This window comes from Siphateles boraxobius, unplaced genomic scaffold (genome assembly GCF_051911475.1).
Source record: "Siphateles boraxobius isolate OS27281-9 unplaced genomic scaffold, OSU_SipBor_1 61, whole genome shotgun sequence".
In the NCBI taxonomy this organism is placed as follows: Eukaryota; Metazoa; Chordata; class Actinopteri; order Cypriniformes; family Leuciscidae; genus Siphateles; species Siphateles boraxobius.
In genome coordinates, this window is record NW_027509188.1 from 12,825,750 (window position 1) to 12,845,393 (window position 19,644).

The window sequence follows — 19,644 nt, forward strand, 5'->3', positions numbered from 1 at the left end:
CAAACGATCGGCTCTTGGGTGTCAGTTGGGTGACAGCTCTTCAACAAGATCATATATATATGTCAGACAGAATCGAAACCTCTCAATCAGCTCCTCATCATTGTAAATGTCCAATGGATTGCTTCTGTCCCTAATAACTCTCTCCCGTCTAAAAGCCCACTCATTGTAAAGTCTGTGTATAAGGCGCACCATGTCTTTACTGCTGAGTTATCAAGTGGTTGCTATAGAAACTTGCCTAGATTTTGGCTTTACGCCTGATACTGACTAGGCGTAAGATTTACGCCCGGTCTTAGCGAGAACAGGACTTAAGCCTGGATGGTGCAACTGTCATAACTATTAGGTCAGACTTAGAATGCTGAGTTAAGACCTACTTACCTTAAGACCAGGCGTAAGCCCTGTTGGTGCAACTGGCTCCTGGGTGACAAAGAACATAGAATTGTCTAGTTATGACTTGTTTCACAGGAGTTTAAATATAAGGAAACACAAAGGCCAAATTCCCTTAATCATCCATCACAATGAGTAAAACCAAAGAATATAGTTCTGATGTGCATCGAAAGATTGTTGAGCATTACAAAATAGAGGGCTGTAAGAAAATAGCTAAAGAATTGAAAATCCCCACTTTGACCATCAAGGCAACAATTAAGAAGTTCCAATCAACTAAAGATGTTACAAATCTGCAGGTAAGAAGACGTGTGTGTCTATATTGTCTTAATGCACGGTAAGGAGGAATTGCAGAGATTACTTGAGTCTTGGGGGTCAGAAAGCCTAAAAATATATATCAAACAACCCCTACATCACCACATGTTGTTTGGGAGGGTTTCAAGAAAAATCCTCCTCGCTCCTCCAAAAACAAACTCCAGCATATTCATTTGTCAGACATTGCTGGAACTTCAAAAGGGACTGGATTCTATAGTCAGATGAAACAAAAAATTTAGCTTTTTGGCATCAAACCCACCAGATGTGTTTGGTGCAAACAGGGATAAAAAGTACCCCATGCCTACGGTTAAATATACTGCTGGATCCTATATGCTGTGGGCCTATTTTTTTGCTGGAGATCCTGGACATCTTATTCAGATACATGGCATTATGGATTCTAGCAAATACCAACAGATAAAAAATAAAAACCTGACTGCCTCTGCTAGAAATCTTATAATGGGTTGTGGTTGGATCTTCCATCAGGACGTTGAATGGTCCAAAACAAACATCAAAATCAAACATCAAAATCAATTAAAAAATGGGTAACTGAGCACAAAATGAAGCTTCTCCCTTGACCGTCCCAGTCCCTTAAACTGAACCCTATAGAAAATACAGTAAGTGGGCTGAACTGAAGAGAAGCACCACCAACATGAACTTGTGAATCTGAAGGATCTGGAGAGATTTTGTGTGGAGGAATGGTCTGTTTTCCAAACTCATCAGGCAGTATAGAAGGAAACTCAGAGCGGTTATCTTGACAAAAGGAGGTTTCAAAAAGTATTTAATAACAGGGAGCCAATCATTATGGCCAGCGTTTTGTTTTTTTTTGTTGAGAAAAGCATTTATCTCATAATGTGATTTACCCCCCTCTTTCAAATCTTTTACTTCAATGAAAAATTAGATTTTTTGAATGAAAGATCAAAAGGATAAACAATTCAGATTTATTTTTTACAGTCATTTTTGATCATATTTACCAGGGGTGCCATTCATTCTGAGCACCTGTGGATAATGTGGATAATTGTATCTCAAAAAATGTATATGATAATGTACCTCGAAGGGAGACTAAGAACCTGATACTGCTATCAAAGCGGAGATCTGGGGAGTGGAGGCCACAGCAGGAATACTCTCTAAAGCAAGAGAAGGCCTTAGAACACTCCACCTAAAGACATTTAGCCAAGGAGGCTCACAGAGAGCCTGGCTACTTCAGCACAACTCTATACAGAGCTCCATGAGTGGAGGCACCTTTCAGCAGAACTACTCTCTAAAGCAGCGGTTCCCAAACTTTTTTTCCTGCGCACCCCCTTCTATGTCCCAACCGGGTTGGCGCACCCCAGTCCCCACTTTAAAAAAAAAAAACGCAACAAAGCTTTGTTTTATCGCCATATAAAGACTCATGTTTAATCATGAGCAAATAACCAGAACACGCATGACAAATAACAACATCAACAAAGTTTCAATATAATGCAACAAAGCTATGCACAAGCTTCCACTTTTAAACCTTTTACACACAACACAGCCCTGAATGAATGATGATCTGCTTTTATGTCATTTTTCCTTTTTTATCAAAAATATTCACAAATGTATTTAGCTATAGCATGAAACACTGATATTCCGATTGTGGATGTGTTTTGTTGTTTAAACACCTTCATAACGATCGCGTTAGTTGAGCTGTATGCCTGATGGGCGGCGCCATGTTAGTTTGTGCAGATAATCGAATCTGTTGGATTTACAACACGTCAATTCCTCCACTTCTCACGAAATACATGAAAGTAAGAGGCCGGTGAACTGGGAGAAGAATAGGGTAAAATATGAAGCTACTTACACAATGTGTATCTGATATGAATAAAACGGTCGTTATAATGAAAAGGATTATTATTGCCGCTTCCATAGAAATCATCAAACTCAAAATCATTGCTTTGCTACTACTTATGTGTATTTAAATGTCTGAAACCTAAAATAAACATTATGTGGTTGAAAACACTCAATAGTTGTGATATATGACAGCACTGGCTCAGCGCCAGCCAACTCGCGAAAGCACATTTGAATTTAGAAGTTGATCACGTGACATTTAGCCTAGCGGCTGCAGTGCAAGGCGGCCAAGGGGGTAATCCATCAGCCGGAAACTGAAGCCTCACGGGAGCCGCCATTGAAGCAGAACTTCACCTGCTGTTAGCATTCTATTGACTCCCATTCATTTTGGCGTCACTTTGACAGCGAATAACTTTACATCTGAGGCATCCAAAGACTTCATTTGTCCATTATCTATTCCTAAAGAAACACGACAATGTATAAAAGGCTCCATTACTTTGTATCTTACGTTATGGCAACGGTAGAAGCCGTTTTGGTAAAAATAGGCTAGCGATTGCGTCATAACGTGACTTTCTGTCGCACAGAGACATTACCGTATAGACAAGAGGAGAAGCTCGCGGGCAATCTTTTACTGTCTATGAGTAAATCGGGGGGACAGAGGCATAAAGTCAAGGGAGAAGCCCATAGATAGAGAGTCCATAAAAACAACGAGACAAGGTATTTTAACAACGTTTTTGAGGAATTAGGTGATTCAGATTTCCTTGGCACAGCTACTAGAAGATTTACAACATCAGACTGTCGTCAAGCTCAGTTTAAGCCTGCGCAGTCGCTCAGCCATCAGACTGGAAGTGCAATAATTGGGCTTCAGTTTTCTCCGTTGAAATCAATGGGGTCGCTGTGTCCATTTCTTTTACTGTCTATGAGAGCAGTGCGTAGAAGACAGCAGCTGTCTTCTACGTTTCTATCAAAAACTAATAAATTAGTTTTTTTTTATTTAAAATAAAAGTGATTACAAAGGAAATGTTTACTGTTCATGTTTTTTTATTTTATTGTATGGGAAAATCCCACTTAAAAAAAGACCGCCATTACATTTTTCCTCTCGCGCACCCCCTGGTGGCAGCTCGCGTACCACACTTTGGGAATCCCTGCTCTAAAGTGAGAGGAAGCCTAGATACACTCCACATTACAGACCATCCAACCAGGAAGGCTAAGACAATAAACATGTATTATCTGGAAATATTAAGGAGAATAAACTATATAATTATTCTTGCAGAATTCTTTTAACATAAAGCAAAATGTATCCAGACCCAACCTCTTTTGAAAACTTTAAAACTGGAGGTAAATGTTACTTCCTTAAGATTTATGAGAAATAAGAATGAAAGTTATTGAGGTTATTTAAAATTGTGAATGACCTAATGTTTTCAAATATTTATTTAATAATTATGTGAATTAGCACAAAGGGGACATATTAATAAAATGTTGTAAGGATTAGGTTGTAAGGGTTAGCTGTATGCGGAATTAATATTACAATCAATAATTACAAGGTTACAATCAATTAACCTGTCCACCCAACAAACCTTCAGTATTAATTATCTATCAATTCTCAGAAAAGTTATTTTCGTGTCAACTAGTTATTTTCGTGTCAACTATGAAAAATATCATTCTTACTGTGTACAGTACTACAGCATGTAGCAAGATCAGAAATTGTTCAAGTGACTTTGATTTGCAAACACAATATCAGAATCAAATACTCACATGCATTGTGTATAAGTTTTATTAACTTAATCACGAACACATAATTAGTCTTAACAAAGACATACACACAATCACTCATAAACCCCTTTCACACAGCGCGTTGATCCCAGGAAATTGCCGGGAAATTGCCAGAACGCCTTCTGTGTGAACGCAAACACGACCCGGGATTGATGCCGGGATTGATCCCGGGTCGGGGACCTAGTAACATTGACGGGATCAGTCCCGGAACGCGCGCTGTGTGAACAAAAGCCGTATTCAATGCCGTGTCGTAATGATGACGCTGAAGTGAAGTGAAAGCAGGCTAGTGAAACGGTACGTAATGCGCTAGTTTATGATCGTTTATGATGCGCTAGTTTATGATAAAAAAAATGCACAAGCGTGGTTTCTCCAGAGAGAAATTGCAGCTCATAAGCAAACTATAGACGCTGCTGAGACATTACATGTCACATAAATGTCACGTGTCTTAACGTGATTTTTACGGGTTGTGTGTGAACGCACTCTCTGATTCCGGAAAATCACTGACAGTGTGAATGAACCAAAATCAAACGAACCCGGGTCAAATCCCGGGTCACTTTATCCGTGTATTTTCTGGAATCTCTGTGTGAAAGGGGCTATACACACATGGGTAAAATGGAAAGTGAAAGAAACCGAACAAGAAACGGGAATGAAGCTATGGAAAGAGTCAATTTAACCATCTTAAAGAACCATTAGTTTACTAATTCACCTTGTTAAAAGGGGTGCAATGTGAAAGTAGCCTTGATTCAAATAGATATACATTTTCTATTGCCGTACTCTTTAACAAAGAAGACAAACATGGTCTCATATTTACATGACTTTTCTTATGTATTTGTGATGTTTTTGAGTATGATGTTTTAATTGCATTGATCACAATTGAATTGTCTTTCTCCAGAGTGAATGTGCAGATTATTATTGAAATAGCTTTTTTTCTAAACCTCGTCACACTGAGGAAACGGCATTTTCTTTCCAGAATGAGTTTGTAAATGTTGTTTCAGGCTTATGTGATATGGGAAACTCATGTCACACTGAAGACACTTGTAAGGCTTCTCTCCAGTGTGAACTCTCATGTGAATATTAAGGTTTCCTTTAATTGTGAAACTCTTTTCACACTGAAGACACTTGTAAGGCTTCTCTCCAGTGTGAACTCTCATGTGCAGCTTAAGGTTTCCTTTAACCGTGAAGCTCCTTCCACATTGAGGACAGGTGAAAGGCTTTTCTCCAGTGTGAGTCCTTAAGTGATACTCAAGGTGTGCTCTGTATGTGAAACTCTTTCCACAGTCATGGCACATGAAAGGCTTTTCTCCGATATGAATTTTTACATGATTCTTAAGGTGATTCCTGTCTGTGAAACACTTTTCACACTGAAAACACTTGTAAGGCTTCTCTCCAGTGTGAACTCTCATGTGAATATTAAGGTCTCCTTTAATCGTGAAGCTTTTTCCACACTGTGGACAGGGGAAAGGCTTTTCTCCAGTGTGAACTCTCATGTGATCCTCCAGGTGTGCTCTGTTTGTGAAACTCTTTCCACACTGATGACACATATAAGGCTTCTCTCCGATGTGAATTTTTACATGATTCTCAAGGTGATTCCTGTCTGTGAAACTCCTTTCGCACTGATGACATATAAAACAGTTCTCTCCTGAGTGAATCCTCATGTGATGATTAAGGTGTGGTTTACGTCTGAAACTCTTTCCACACTGATCACAAACAAACGGCTTCTCTCCAGTGTGAATTGTCATGTGAGTCTTAAAACTTTCTTTTAGTGTGAAGTTTTTCCCACACAATTTGCAGGTGAAAGGCTTCTCTCCAGTGTGTACTTTCATGTGGGTATTAAGGTCTCTTTTCTGTTTAAAACTATTTCCACACTGAGAGCATATGAAAGGCTTCTCTCCAGTGTGAATTCGCATGTGAGTCTTAAGAGTTCCTTGTAGTGAAAAAGTCTTCCCACACAGAGTGCAGGTGTAAGGCTTCTTCCCAGAGTGATTTCTCATGTGGGCATTAAGGTCTCTTTTATGTTTAAAACTATTTCCACACTGAGAACATATGAAAGGCTTCTCTCCAGTGTGAATTCGCATGTGAGTTTTAAGATTTCCTTGTAGTGAGAAATTTTTCCCACACAGTTTGCAGGTGAAAGGCTTCTCTCTAGTGTGAATTCTCATGTGGACTGTAAGGGATTTTTTCTGTGTAAAACTCTTTCCACACTGAGAGCATGAGAATGGCTTTTCTCTAGTGTGAACTATCATGTGAGTCTTAAGATTTCCTTTTAGTGAGAAACTCTTCCCACACAGTTTGCAGGTGAAAGGCTTCTCTCCCGTATGGATTTTTAAGTGGATTTTAAGGCTGTCTTTTCGATTGAACTTCTTTCCACACTGTTGGCAGGACAAAGGCTTCTCTCTAATGTGAGCTTTTATCTGGAGATTTCTAGTTTCTGTTTTATGAGTCTGTGAATTACTAAAAGATTCGTCACTAGTCATTAAATCATGACATTTCATTTCCATTTCATTCAGTTCTTGACTCTCTTCTTTCAGAGCCATCAGGTCTAGGGTAAAAAGAAACAAAAACAAGTTAACACTAGTTTAATGGCACAAAGGAAGACATTAAAACATTTAGACATCTAAAACATTAAATGCAACAACACATTCTAGATACTATGCCCACTAAACAACTGAGTAGAGTTGTAATCTGTAATGTCAGAGCCTCTTATTAATATTGTTAATTCTTAATTTTCTTTAGGACACATCCCAAGTACTACCCCCCTCATAAAAACCCTCAGTAGAGCACTGCACTGCACACATTTGTGTTGGGATCCTGCAGATTAGACGTTAGAACTGGTTACACTGTTGTCGCTTGTGAAAACCAAATGGCGATGGCGTGGGTGTAAATGTGCAGATTAAGGGGTGATAATATTATAATAAGATCCCCTTCCTACGTCAGAAGGGGTGCGAAATCTAATTGGCTTATTTTTTTACATGCTTGTAGAGAAATGCTTACAAAAAGATACTGGGTTGTCACTTTTCACGTTGTCTAGGTTGGCAGATGCACAGGGGACCCGATTATAAAGGTTACATTCAATGATTATGAGAAGTTTCTGAACACCCTGAGGGAGGAAAGAGTGCCTTGGATCAGCTCCTCTCTCTCATACAGGGGGAAAACGCTGCTTTAACACTGGAAAACACTGTTAGTGCAGAGTATGCACTAACATTTCCTACTCTTACTGCTCAGATGGTGTGGGTGGATAACTTCTTTTGTGGACAAGTTTAAATGATGAGGTTCAATCTGATTTAGACTGTCACAATGATGGGAGAAAACAGGATCAATTGATCACGCTAGCAATCCGAACTGACAATCTCAAAAACCCAAACCGACTCTCTCATCCATTCAGTCAAGCAATAACGATAACAATAACAATCCCCATAACGATGACCCTGAACCGATGCAGGTCGTATGTACGCATATATCCACTGAAGAACGAGAAGCGGGGTATCTGAGAGCCAACTGCCTGGCTCGACCACCACAGCAGTATACTCATGAGTACATTCATTCTTCCCAGTTATTCTACCTCATGTATGGAAGTACCAGTAAAGATAACCTTTTCCACAAACGCTATTATTACCAAGGCCCTTCTTGATTCTGGGGCAGCGGGCAGTTTTACTGATGATGAAAGTGAAAGTGAAAGTGACACGTGATGTCCAAGCATGGTAACCCATACTTGGAATTTGACCTCTGCATTTAACCCATCCAAGTAAGTGCACACACATTAGGAGCAGAGTAGTGAGTAGTGAACACACACACACTGCAAACGTGGATACACACACCCGGAGCAGCGGGCAGCCTTGAGTGGTGCCCGCGGAGCGATTGGGGGTTAGGTGCCTTGCTCATGGATACCTCAGTAATATTCCTGCCGGTACTGGAATCGAACCAGCAACCTTTGGGTCACCAGTCCAACTCTGTTAGCATTAGGCCATGACTGCCCCATGAAGGCCTAGCCCGACAGTACGAGATACCACTAATCCCCTGTGAATCTCCCTTGACAGTGGCAGCGTTAGATGGACGCCCCCTGTGAAACAGTCTTGTTCGAAACACCACCACCACAGACATTATCCTGGAAGTTGGTATTCTTCATATTGAAACCACACGCCTCTTTACCATCCATTCCCCTCACAATCCGGTTGTCCTCGGTCTACCCTGGCTACAGAAACACAACCCTATGATTTCATGGCAGGAGAAACAAATCACATGCTGGAGCTCCACCTGTCAGTACAATTGCCTAAATCCAGTCACTCCCATGTCAGTGAGAACCAGCGCAACCATTACCCATTCCCTGATGACCTTGGTCACATATTGCTGTTGATTTTGTCACTGATCTCCTGGCTCTTCACTGTCACTTTTATGGATTACCAGAAGATATTGTCTCTGATCGAGGTTCCCAGTTCATGTCCCAGGTTTGGATAGCCTTCTTCCGTTTGCTCAATGTGAATGTAAGCCCCACTTCAGGGTACCACCCACAGTCTAATGGCCAAACTGAATGTTTAAACCAAGAACTCACAAGATTTCTTAGAATGTACCTCCAACAGAATCAATCAGACTGAAGCCACTTCCTTCCCTAGGCTGAATATGCTCAAAACTGTCTTCAAAAAACCCTCCACAGGCATGATTTCTTCCTCAGCTAACACATGACGTACCAGTAACGTGATCACCCGCGACGCTACCATTAGGCCCATTTTAGGTCCGGGCCTGCCCATTTTGACCCAGGCCTATAGTGAGTAGTGAGTGATTTTCATTCTAGCAGTTCATCCAAATAGCAGCCCGAGGAAAGCTTTGAGTGAAAGCTTCTCAGCCAATCAGCGGCTTCTACCCAACGTTTGGACTCTTATGCTGCGTTCCAGGCAGGTTTTTGAGCACGCAAATCACGACTTCAAACCACAAACGCCATTCCCCAAGAAGACCTGCCACAACCTCCGCTAGACCTGTCATCAATAGATGAGGCTGCAAGCCAGCCCAAACTCCGTACATTCCCAGTCACACACATATCGGGGAAAGATAGGAGTTTCCCTGTAACAAGCCCCAAGTCCCACAAGCAAGTTTGAATTAAATTGTGTGCATGTGTGATTATTTATCAGCTATATCGGATTGTTATGCTGTTGTTTATTTGGTTAGTGTTTAGCAGCTGTATCAGATTCAATGCTGCTGTTATTTCCTATCGATACAGTTCTTCTGTCATTGTGAATTTGGTGTATGTCTTTGTCCGCTTCAGCACTGAGCTGAGGACAGCAACACAGGTAGGCTACTGAGTCGCTGTCCTCAGTGCCGCAGAAAAGGAGATGAAGGGTGAAGGATTACAAATTTAAGAATAGGTTTAAGATCTGCTGATCCTATTTTCTTTACATAACCTCACATGAAATATTAAGGTAGAGTAAATTGATATCATAATTTATAACCTTAAATGCTAAATTCAGAGTTATCAGCAAGAGAGTCCGGCAAATCCTGTTTTCTGTATTTGTCAGATTACTGCTCTCTATCGACCAGATTACTGCAGATTGTAAGCAGATTACTGAAACTCTTGGTAGCTTCCGTCTCAGCGGGAGAGTTCTGCAATTCCTGTTTTTGAGTCTCACTGTTTGAATAGTTATGCTGATTGGATTAGGACCGGTAACGGGCTGACTTCTGTACTTCATTTACATGCTTTGTTCAGATTGTCTCCACCCTATGTAAGTCCCTCCCCCTTGAAAGGATATAACGCTGTGCTGAGCTATTGAGTTCAGACTTGGATGGAAAGACTACAGCTACCAACAGCTTGTGTTCTCAATAAAGAATTCGGCTAAAGATACACCCGAGTCTCCTGGTCTTTGCTTCTGAGTTTTCAAACACTTAAGAAGAAAAAAGTTCACTACAAGGGGAACGCGTTTTTTTTGTTGTTGCTTATTTTAACTGGCCGATCCAGTTTTCTGGAGGCCCACCTACCGTTAAAATCCTGGCGGCGCTAGTGAACGTGATTTATTAGAATTTTACTTTTATTTTTTCGTGACTTACTAATTCACATGATGTTGCATGCTCATAGTTTCTTTTGCGCTTTTCTAAGCGATATACAACGCGCATCTCCGCATTTGCGTTTGCCATTGAAGAGTACGCGCTACGAGCTCAGTATAATGGCTGAGAGGACAGGAAATTCAGTTTTTCTGAGGTGAGGCTTTTTATTTCAGCGTACACTTATGTCACTGATAGTTCCTGTTATTGGTTAAATGTGCTGGGTTCTCTGAAGTAGTCGTGATTAGCCTCTCACAATGCAACATGCTCTAAAAACACCTCTTATGCACGCCGAATAATGTAAGTAGACTTTTTTTTTGTAATCGCAGCTTTGAACGATTACGTAATTGTGGCATCTGTAATCGCGTTTAGAAATGTGATTAATTATGGAGGTCACCTTGTCCTGAGTATTAAACAAAGAACTACAATTCCCAGAATCCTCATACCCTAACTAATCACGCTCACACCTGTCAGTCATTTCACAAACTATTTAAGCCATGAGAACACAAGGTTCGGTGCAAAGTCTTGTATTGCCACAGCCTACATTTGAGCATTTGTCTGTTTCTTGACCATGTTTGGATTACGTTTTCTTGACCATTTGCTGCCTGCCTGTTAACTATTGCCTTATTGACTGGTTTGCTGCCTGCCCTGACTGCCTGTTATGTAGGGTGTTATTTTTCTGCCACAATTCCACGCATGCAAGATCATATTTTGAGCACGTGAACTGAGTTTTGCAGAGAAAATCTCGCAAATCACAAAGTTTTTCGAGCAAACGAAAACTAAATTTGCATTTAAAATAAATTTTTCCGTATGTGCGCAGACGTTCTCTTTCGCATGCGCAACGCTTCACCTGCTTGCTACGCTGATATCCGTCCTGAGTAAAAGTCTAAACCAAGCCTCTAAGCGCCAATAAGATTTGTATTTAATATCTGTACTTCAAATTTCTGACAGAAAGCATAACAGCACGCCATAACAGCTACATTCAATTTGACCAAACAGAGCCAAGCTTTTCAAATCTAAGTCGAAGCAGGTGAGTTTTTAGTTGCTATTTGCATCAATATCTTTGAGCTCACTTTTGGACTAATGTTTGCTAGCACGTGGAATACTGACGTTAACCGCTGTAACATGATACGGACGCTGGTGTTTATATTCGTTTAAGCTTGACAACCTTATTGCCTTTTTATTTATATATAATACATATTTCTAATTACAGATGGGTACAAAGATTAAATTGTTAAAAGTAATGCTTATAATAGAGCTTACATCTGAAAATACTGAAGCTGTGAAGGCGTTTGAATATATTACCCACCAGATACATTGTACTCTGCGTACTGTCATTCTTAAGAAGAAAACAAATCATGCGGAAGTGTTTTGTTTTGGCTATTTCTTTGTTTTTTCTAATTGAATTTGTGACACAAGTTGCATTTAATAAATCCAATAAAGAGACCCATGACACAGAATGACTGAAGAAAGGCTTTGAAAATGAAACCAACCTGTTTGTTCCTCAGTATCTTCATGTTTGACTCTGAACGTTTCTTTAATCTTCACGTCTTCACTCTCCTCTTTAATAAAAGCCTTCTTTGTTTGTTCATGTTTGACACTGAATGTTTCCTCAATCCTCAGGTCTTCACTCTCCTCTTTAATAAACACCATCTTTGTTTGTTCCTGGGTTTGTTCATGTTTGACACTGAATGATTCTTCAATCCTTATGTCTTCACTCTTCTCTTTAATAAACGCCATTTTTGTTTGTGTCTCAGTATCTTCATGTTTGACTCTGAATGTTTCTTCATTCTTCACGTCGTCACTCTCCTCTTTAATAAACGCCATTTTTGTTTGTGTCTCAGTATCTTCATGTTTGACTCTGAATGTTTCTTCAATCTTCACGTCTTCACTCTCCTCTTTAATAAACGCCATCTTTATAATAGTGTCACGTGGATCTCAGTCGCTTCACCAGGAGTTTTTCTGTGTGTTTGGACACTCTGTCCTGTTTAAGAGGAGAATAATTAACATATAAACACGTTCAGACTAAGACATTTCTACACTGACCATTGAAATGTGGCCACGACATATTAACTCGTGGGAATGTGATAATATGCAATATGTAAACAAGTTCAAATGTTGAGGGAACGATATATTTTTCTCATGGCCACGAGTTAAATGTGTAAACAACCTGTGTGACCATAGCAACCTGGAATTATCATGAATGGATAGGCCTATGATAAAATGTATTTTTAATTAAGGATGACAAAATAAGGGTATTTCACGCGATGTTGACCATGACAGCATAAGAATGAAGTTTATCAATAAATGATAAAAAAATATATATATGTAAGAACATTAAATATTATAGGCCATCTCACAGTATTTTAAATCCATTCCTGATCATGTCTTCATTTATTATGAACTACTTTTATTATGCATATTAAATCTAAATAAAATGAAATATATAGCCTAATATGGTAAATTACCATAAAGTGGACTTCCTGTGAAATTCCTGTTCGCCTACAGAAATAAAGTCATATATTGAAAGCTTTATAGCCAGTATTGACAAAACATAGGCTATATGGTTGTGTAGGCCTAAGTAGGCTGTTAGATAATACATGACATTAACTAGGAAAAGAGATGAGATCAAGTGAAAATATAATGAATGAATATATATATAAATACAGGTCATTCTCAAAAAAATAGCATATTGTGATAGTTCATTATTTTCCATAATGTAATGATAAAAATTAAACTTTCATATATTTTAGATTCATTGCACACCAACTGAAATATTTCAGGTCTTTTATTGTTTTAATACTGATGATTTTGGCATACAGCTCATGAAAACCCAAAATTCCTATCTCAAAGAATTAGCATATCATGAAAAGGGTCTCTAAACGAGCTATTAACCTAATCATCTGAATCAACTTATTAACTCTAAACACCTGCAAAAGATTCCTGAGGCTTTTAAAAACTCCCAGCCTGTTTCATTACTCAAAACCGCAATCATGGGTAAGACTGCCGACCTGACTGCTGTCCAGAAGGCCATCATTGACACACTCAAGCAAGAGGGTAAGACAGAAAGAAATTTCTGAACAAATAGGCTGTTCCCAGAGTGCTCTATCAAGGCACCTCAGTGGGAAGTCTGTGGGAAGGAAAAAGTGTGGCAAAAAACATTGCACAACGAGAAGAGGTGACCGGACCCTGAGGAAGATTGTGGAGAAGGACCGATTCCAGACCTTGGGGGACCTGCGGAAGCAGTGGACTGAGTCTGGAGCAGAAACATCCAGAGCCACCGTGCACAGGCGTGTGCAGGAAATGGGCTACAGGTGCCGCATTCCCCAGGTCAAGCCACTTTTGAACCAGAAACAGCGGCAGAAGCGCCTGACCTGGGCTACAGAGAAGCAGCACTGGACTGTTGCTCAGTGGTCCAAAGTACTTTTTTCGGATGAAAGCAAATTTTGCATGTCATTCGGAAATCAAGGTGCCAGAGCCTGGAGGAAGACTGGGGAGAAGGAAATGCCAAAATGCCTGAAGTCCAGTGTCAAGTACCCACAGTCAGTGATGGTCTGGGGTGCCATGTCAGCTGATGGTGTTGGTGCACTGTGTTTTATCAAGGACAGGGTCAATGCAGCTAGCTATCAGGAGATTTTGGAGCACTTCATGCTTCCATCTGCTGAAAAGCTTTATGGAGATGAAGATTTCATTTTTCAGCACGACCTGCCACCTGCTCACAGTGCCAAAACCACTGGTAAATGGTTTACTGACCATGGTATTACTGTGCTCAATTGGCCTGCCAACTCTCCTGACCTGAACCCCATAGAGAATCTGTGGGATATTTTGAAGAGAAAGTTGAGAGACGCAAGACCCAACACTCTGGATGAGCTTAAGGCCGCTATCGAAGCATCCTGGGCCTCCATAACACCTCAGCAGTGCCACAGGCTGATTGCCTCCATGCCACGCCGCATTGAAGCAGTCATTTCTGCAAAAGGATTCCCGACCAAGTATTGAGTGCATAACTGAACATAATTATTTGAAGGTTGACTTTTTTTGTATTAAAAACACTTCTTTTATTGGTCGGATGAAATATGCTAATTTTTTGAGATAGGAATTTTGGGTTTTCATGAGCTGTATGCCAAAATCATCAGTATTAAAACAATAAAAGACCTGAAATATTTCAGTTGGTGTTCAATCAATCTAAAATATATGAAAGTTTAATTTTTATCATTACATTATGGAAAATAATGAACTTTATCACAATATACGAATTTTTTGAGAAGGACCTGTGTATGTATATATATATATATATATTAGTGGTCGACAGATATGGGATTTTTAATGGCCGATGCAGATATTGAGAAATCAATCTGGCCGATATGAGGCCGATACAATACATGTGATTACAGTAAATGAGAGACAAAGAATATTGATGAAACTAAATAAACATTTATTGTACATATTTTTAATTGCAAAAACTATATTGCACAAATATTATTTACTAATTAAGTAATTAAAATGTAAACAAATGAGGTAAGGTAACACTTCCATAAATAAATTTTTAGTGCAGCTTCTTGTCTGCTTAAACATTTACAGAAATAAAATGTTTATTAATAAAACGTAAACAAAATGTAAACAAATGCAATGAGGTACTGTAACACTTCAATAAAGTTTTTTTGTGCAATTGAAAGCAGCCTTGTGTTTTTTACAAAGTGCACTTATTTGGTTTACACACACAACTATTTTTACAAACAGAAAATGTTAAGACTAAAGTGCTCACAGCATCACCACCAGTCCCTTTAGTTAGTAGTTCCAGTTTAACAGTGGCAAGTTGTAATGCAGGAAACAAAGTTTTTTGTCTTCTATTTTGGAAAACCTTCTTTCCAAGCTCTGCACCATTGTCTGCCTCAGTGTTTGGATTCCTCGTGTTGTTGGACCTTCTGCCTGAAGAAGCATCTTCAGCACAGCTATACTGGGAATAATGCAAGAGGAAGATGCTTCTGCTTTGCTCATTTCAAGAGTGACTTCATCAATGGGGGCTCAGTGTGTCTACCAGATTTGAAATGATGTCCCATTGATCTGCAGTTGGGCAAGAAATTTTCCCATGTTCCCCTCCATAAAAACTCAAAGCACGCTTCTGCTCCAACATCCTTTGCAACATGTGCAGAGTGGAGTTCCAGCGGGTAGGCACAGCTTGAATTATGCCATTCTTTGGAATGCCAAGCTCTTCTTGTATGGCCCTCAGACGTTGTTTTGCTAACACAGAGTGATTAAAGTGAGTTGCACAGATGCATGGCGAGACTTTAGGTGACTCCACATGTTTGTGGTATTTTTTTCCTTCCCTGTTGCAGCTCCCATTTTCACCACGCCACTGCAATTATTGCACTTTGCATTCCCTGGTGTTGTCTCTGTAAAATATTCCCACAGGGGATTTGTTTTCTGTCCAGCCATCTAGCAGAATGAAAACACACACACACAAAAAAAAACATTTTAGATTAAATTATTAAATGTCACATAAATAATTACTGTTGCTTACTGCAGGTTACAAATAACATTTATCATTAATTAACCAATCTAAACAATATTCATAAATTAATGACAAAATAGTAGGGCCTATGTGCAATTCCAACTCATAAATATACATTTATTTACACTATTAAGTTTAAACAGGTTGTTTACTTTAAGTATATTTAAATGCTGCTGTTCCGGGAATCTTTAGTTTCGGTTTCTGTGTTAGACCGGAACATATGAAAAGGTATACTACACACAATATTACGCCAATCATGGATAATTAAATACAGCAGACAGAGATAGTGAATAACTTAATTCAGATGAAGGAATATTTATTTTCTCAAACGTATTATTACTTACCAGACGGTGTTCTCTTCTCATCCACCTCGCGCGATCACTGATCCGTAGTGCACGCGACCCAGCTTTTCAGTCCGTGGGAAAACAGCGTCTAGTTTAAACGTAATCGAGAACAGCGCGCGCGCATCTGAGGAACAGCCAGTCACGGGATTTTTGACTGTTTGTGAGGTTAAATGTTTTCTGTTTTGTTTACATTTATTTGTCACATCTGTGACCCCCACTGAAGCTACCGCTGGGCTGCGGATCTGACATATCACAGTACTGTTTGAATAGACTTCGCTGCACACCGGAGTGTTTTTGTGTGTAACACAATGTAGCGTAAAGTTAGAAAGCGAATGCTGATTGGTCATTTACTGTGTCTGTCAGATGTGTGCTTCACTTCTGAGTGGCTTGTCTTACGGTGCTGGGCGGAGCAGAGCAAACATATTCAGTTCATTCATGCTTAATCTGCTCGCGCCAGTGGAAAAAAGCGCTAATGCACTGTCACAGACTGTTTTGAAATATATCGGCCAAACGGAAATATTTATCGGCCGATGCCGATATCTAAAAAATTCCCAATATCGGCCGATATATCGGCCTTGGCGATATATCGGTCGACCACTAATATATGTGTGTATATATATACAGGTCCTTCTCAAAAAATTAGCATATTGTGATAAAGTTCATTATTTTCCATAATGTAATGATAAAAATTAAACTTTCATATATTTTAGATTCATTGCACACCAATTGAGATATTTCAGGTCTTTTATTGTTTTAATACTGATGATTTTGGCATACAGCTCATGAAAACCCAAAATTCCTGTCTCAAAAAATTAGCATATCATGAAAAGGGTCTCTAAACGAGCTATTAACCTAATCATCTGAATCAACTAATTAACTCTAAACACCTGCAAAAGATTCCTGAGGCTTTTAAAAACTCCCAGCCTGTTTCATTACTCAAAACCGCAATCATGGGTAAGACTGCTGACCTGACTGCTGTCCAGAGAAGGCCATCATTGACACCCTCAAGCAAGAGGGTAAGACACAGAAAGAAATTTCTGAACAAATAGGCTGTTCCCAGAGTGCTGTATCAAGGCACCTCAGTGGGAAGTCTGTGGGAAGGAAAAAGTGTGGCAAAAAACGCTGCACAACGAGAAGAGGTGACCGGACCCTGAGGAAGATTGTGGAGAAGGACCGATTCCAGACCTTGGGGAACCTGCGGAAGCAGTGGACTGAGTCTGGAGTAGAAACATCCAGAGCCACCGTGCACAGGCGTGTGCAGGAAATGGGCTACAGGTGTCGCATTCCCCAGGTCAAGACACTTTTGAACCAGAAACAGCAGCAAGTGCCTGACCTGGGCTACAGAGAAGCAGCACTGGACTGTTGCTCAGTGGTCCAAAGTACTTTTTCCGGATGAAAGCAAATTTTGCATGTCATTCGGAAATCAAGGTGCCAGAGTCTGGAGGAAGACTGGGGAGAAGGAAATGCCAAAATGCCTGAAGTCCCGTGTCAAGTACCCACAGTCAGTGATGGTCTGGGGTGCCATGTCAGCTGCTGGTGTTGGTCCACTGTGTTTTATCAAGGGCAGGGTCAATGCAGCTAGCTATCAGGAGATTTTGGAGCACTTCATGCTTCCATCTGCTGAAAAGCTTTATGGAGATGAAGATTTCATTTTTCAGCACGACCTGGCACCTGCTCACAGTGCCAAAACCACTGGTAAATGGTTTACTGACCATGGTATTACTGTGCTCAATTGGCCTGCCAACTCTCCTGACCTGAACCCCATAGAGAATCTGTGGGATATTGTGAAGAGAAAGTTGAGAGACGCAAGACCCAACACTCTGGATGAGCTTAAGGCCGCTATCGAAGCATCCTGGGCCTCCATAACACCTCAGCAGTGCCACAGGCTGATTGCCTCCATGCCACGCCGCATTGAAGCAGTCATTTCTGCAAAAGGATTCCCGACCAAGTATTGAGTGCATAACTGAACATAATTATTTGAAGGCTGACTTTTTTTTTGTATTAAAAACACTTATTTTATTGGTCGGATGAAATATGCTAATTTTTTGAGACAGGAATTTTGGGTTTTCATGAGCTGTATGTGCCAAAATCATCAGTATTAAAACAATAAAACACCTGAAATATTTCAGTTGGTGTGCAATGAATCTAAAATATATGAAAGTTTAATTTTTATCATTACATTATGGAAAATAATGAACTTTATCACAATATGCTAATTTTTTGAGAAGGACCTGTATATATATATATATATATATATATATATATATATATATATATATATATATATATACACACACACACACACACACACACACACACACACACACACACACATTATAAACAAAATAAGCCTACATGTCAGTGAATGGATTTAAAAGACTTTTGGGATTATATGATTACTTTTTTTGGGGGCATAAATATTCATTAACATTTAGCCCATTAATAATAACATTATTGGAACTTCATTCGAGTGCACAACTTTACTAGCATGATCGTGCATTTACAATATTGACAAAATATATACTTGAAGTAACATAATACACAGAAAGTTAATTAGGTAAAGAGATACAGGGAAATAAGAGGAAAACAAAGTAAATACATACAATGAATAATTGTAAACAATTAATAATAACAATATAATAATATTAAATAAAAATAAACGACCAGTGAATGGATTTAAAAGACTGTTTGATTGGATAGGGATAGATACAAATGTTTAAGGCATATTCTTTTAACATTTATCCACGAGATATCACATTAAGTGTCAGACCACATAAAAACAAAGTGAAGCGAACATGTCTGCAATGCATCTTGAGGTGATCGGTTCTGTAAAGATTTTGCTAATCTTAGCAAGCCTATTACTTCCCAGAGAGCAAACAGTGTTTATGATGCACTGATTCACAATACAGGGAGCGATATGAGACGCAGCTTTTTGTTATTCGCGTGTGGATGCACTTTACTCACAAAACACTATGTTCATTACTGTTATTAGATGCATTACGATGTTAACTTTAAAAAAAAAATCCTTTTACAGTTCTCTTTATTATTGTCTGAACGTGTTGTATTGATTCAAACAGTTTAAGTGATTAAAAAACACAAACCTCTCTTCAGCAGAATCACAGATGTAGGAGCGCGGCACAGACTTATGACGTCATATTCCCACACCAAAATAAAAGTCTCGTTCACTCGAAATAGAAATTCGAAAAAAAGATCAGAAAACACATTTAAAAAATGATGAGATAAAGGATTGATTCAAATAATAAATCGCAGATTCCCAAAGCTATCAATACCAATGAGATTTTTTTTCAAAAGCCGCTGGCTTATATCTAAATATAATTATACCAACCATACTACAATTTAATTTATTAAATAAAACTGAATCCTTATCACCATGAATATATCCATCTTATTCCATCTCAGTTCCTCCACAGAATAAAAGGGTAATAGCCTATATAAAATAAAATAAATTCTTTGTTTCTTTAAAGTGCAAAA

At 39.3% G+C, this 19,644-nt stretch overlaps 1 protein-coding gene across 3 annotated transcripts in view; it reads right to left on the reverse strand.

The window, feature by feature from the left end:
* Positions 1-4,258: 4,258 nt before the first annotated feature.
* The window catches only part of LOC143718295 (uncharacterized), a 61,206-nt gene continuing 45,820 nt past the window's right edge, over positions 4,259-19,644 (reverse strand). The window contains exons 1-3 of one of the 3 annotated variants that reach the window (XM_077209351.1): positions 19,254-19,318; positions 11,747-12,283; positions 4,259-6,814 (exon numbers count right to left, since the gene is read on the reverse strand). In XM_077209351.1, the coding sequence (XP_077065466.1) occupies positions 5,205-6,814; positions 11,747-11,816 (1,680 nt within the window). In that variant the 5' untranslated portion in view covers positions 11,817-12,283; positions 19,254-19,318 and the 3' untranslated portion in view covers positions 4,259-5,204. Of the gene's footprint in view, positions 6,815-11,746; positions 12,284-19,253; positions 19,319-19,644 lie in introns of those variants that run through there. The other 2 variants (XM_077209349.1, XM_077209350.1) reach the window with 2 other exon arrangements.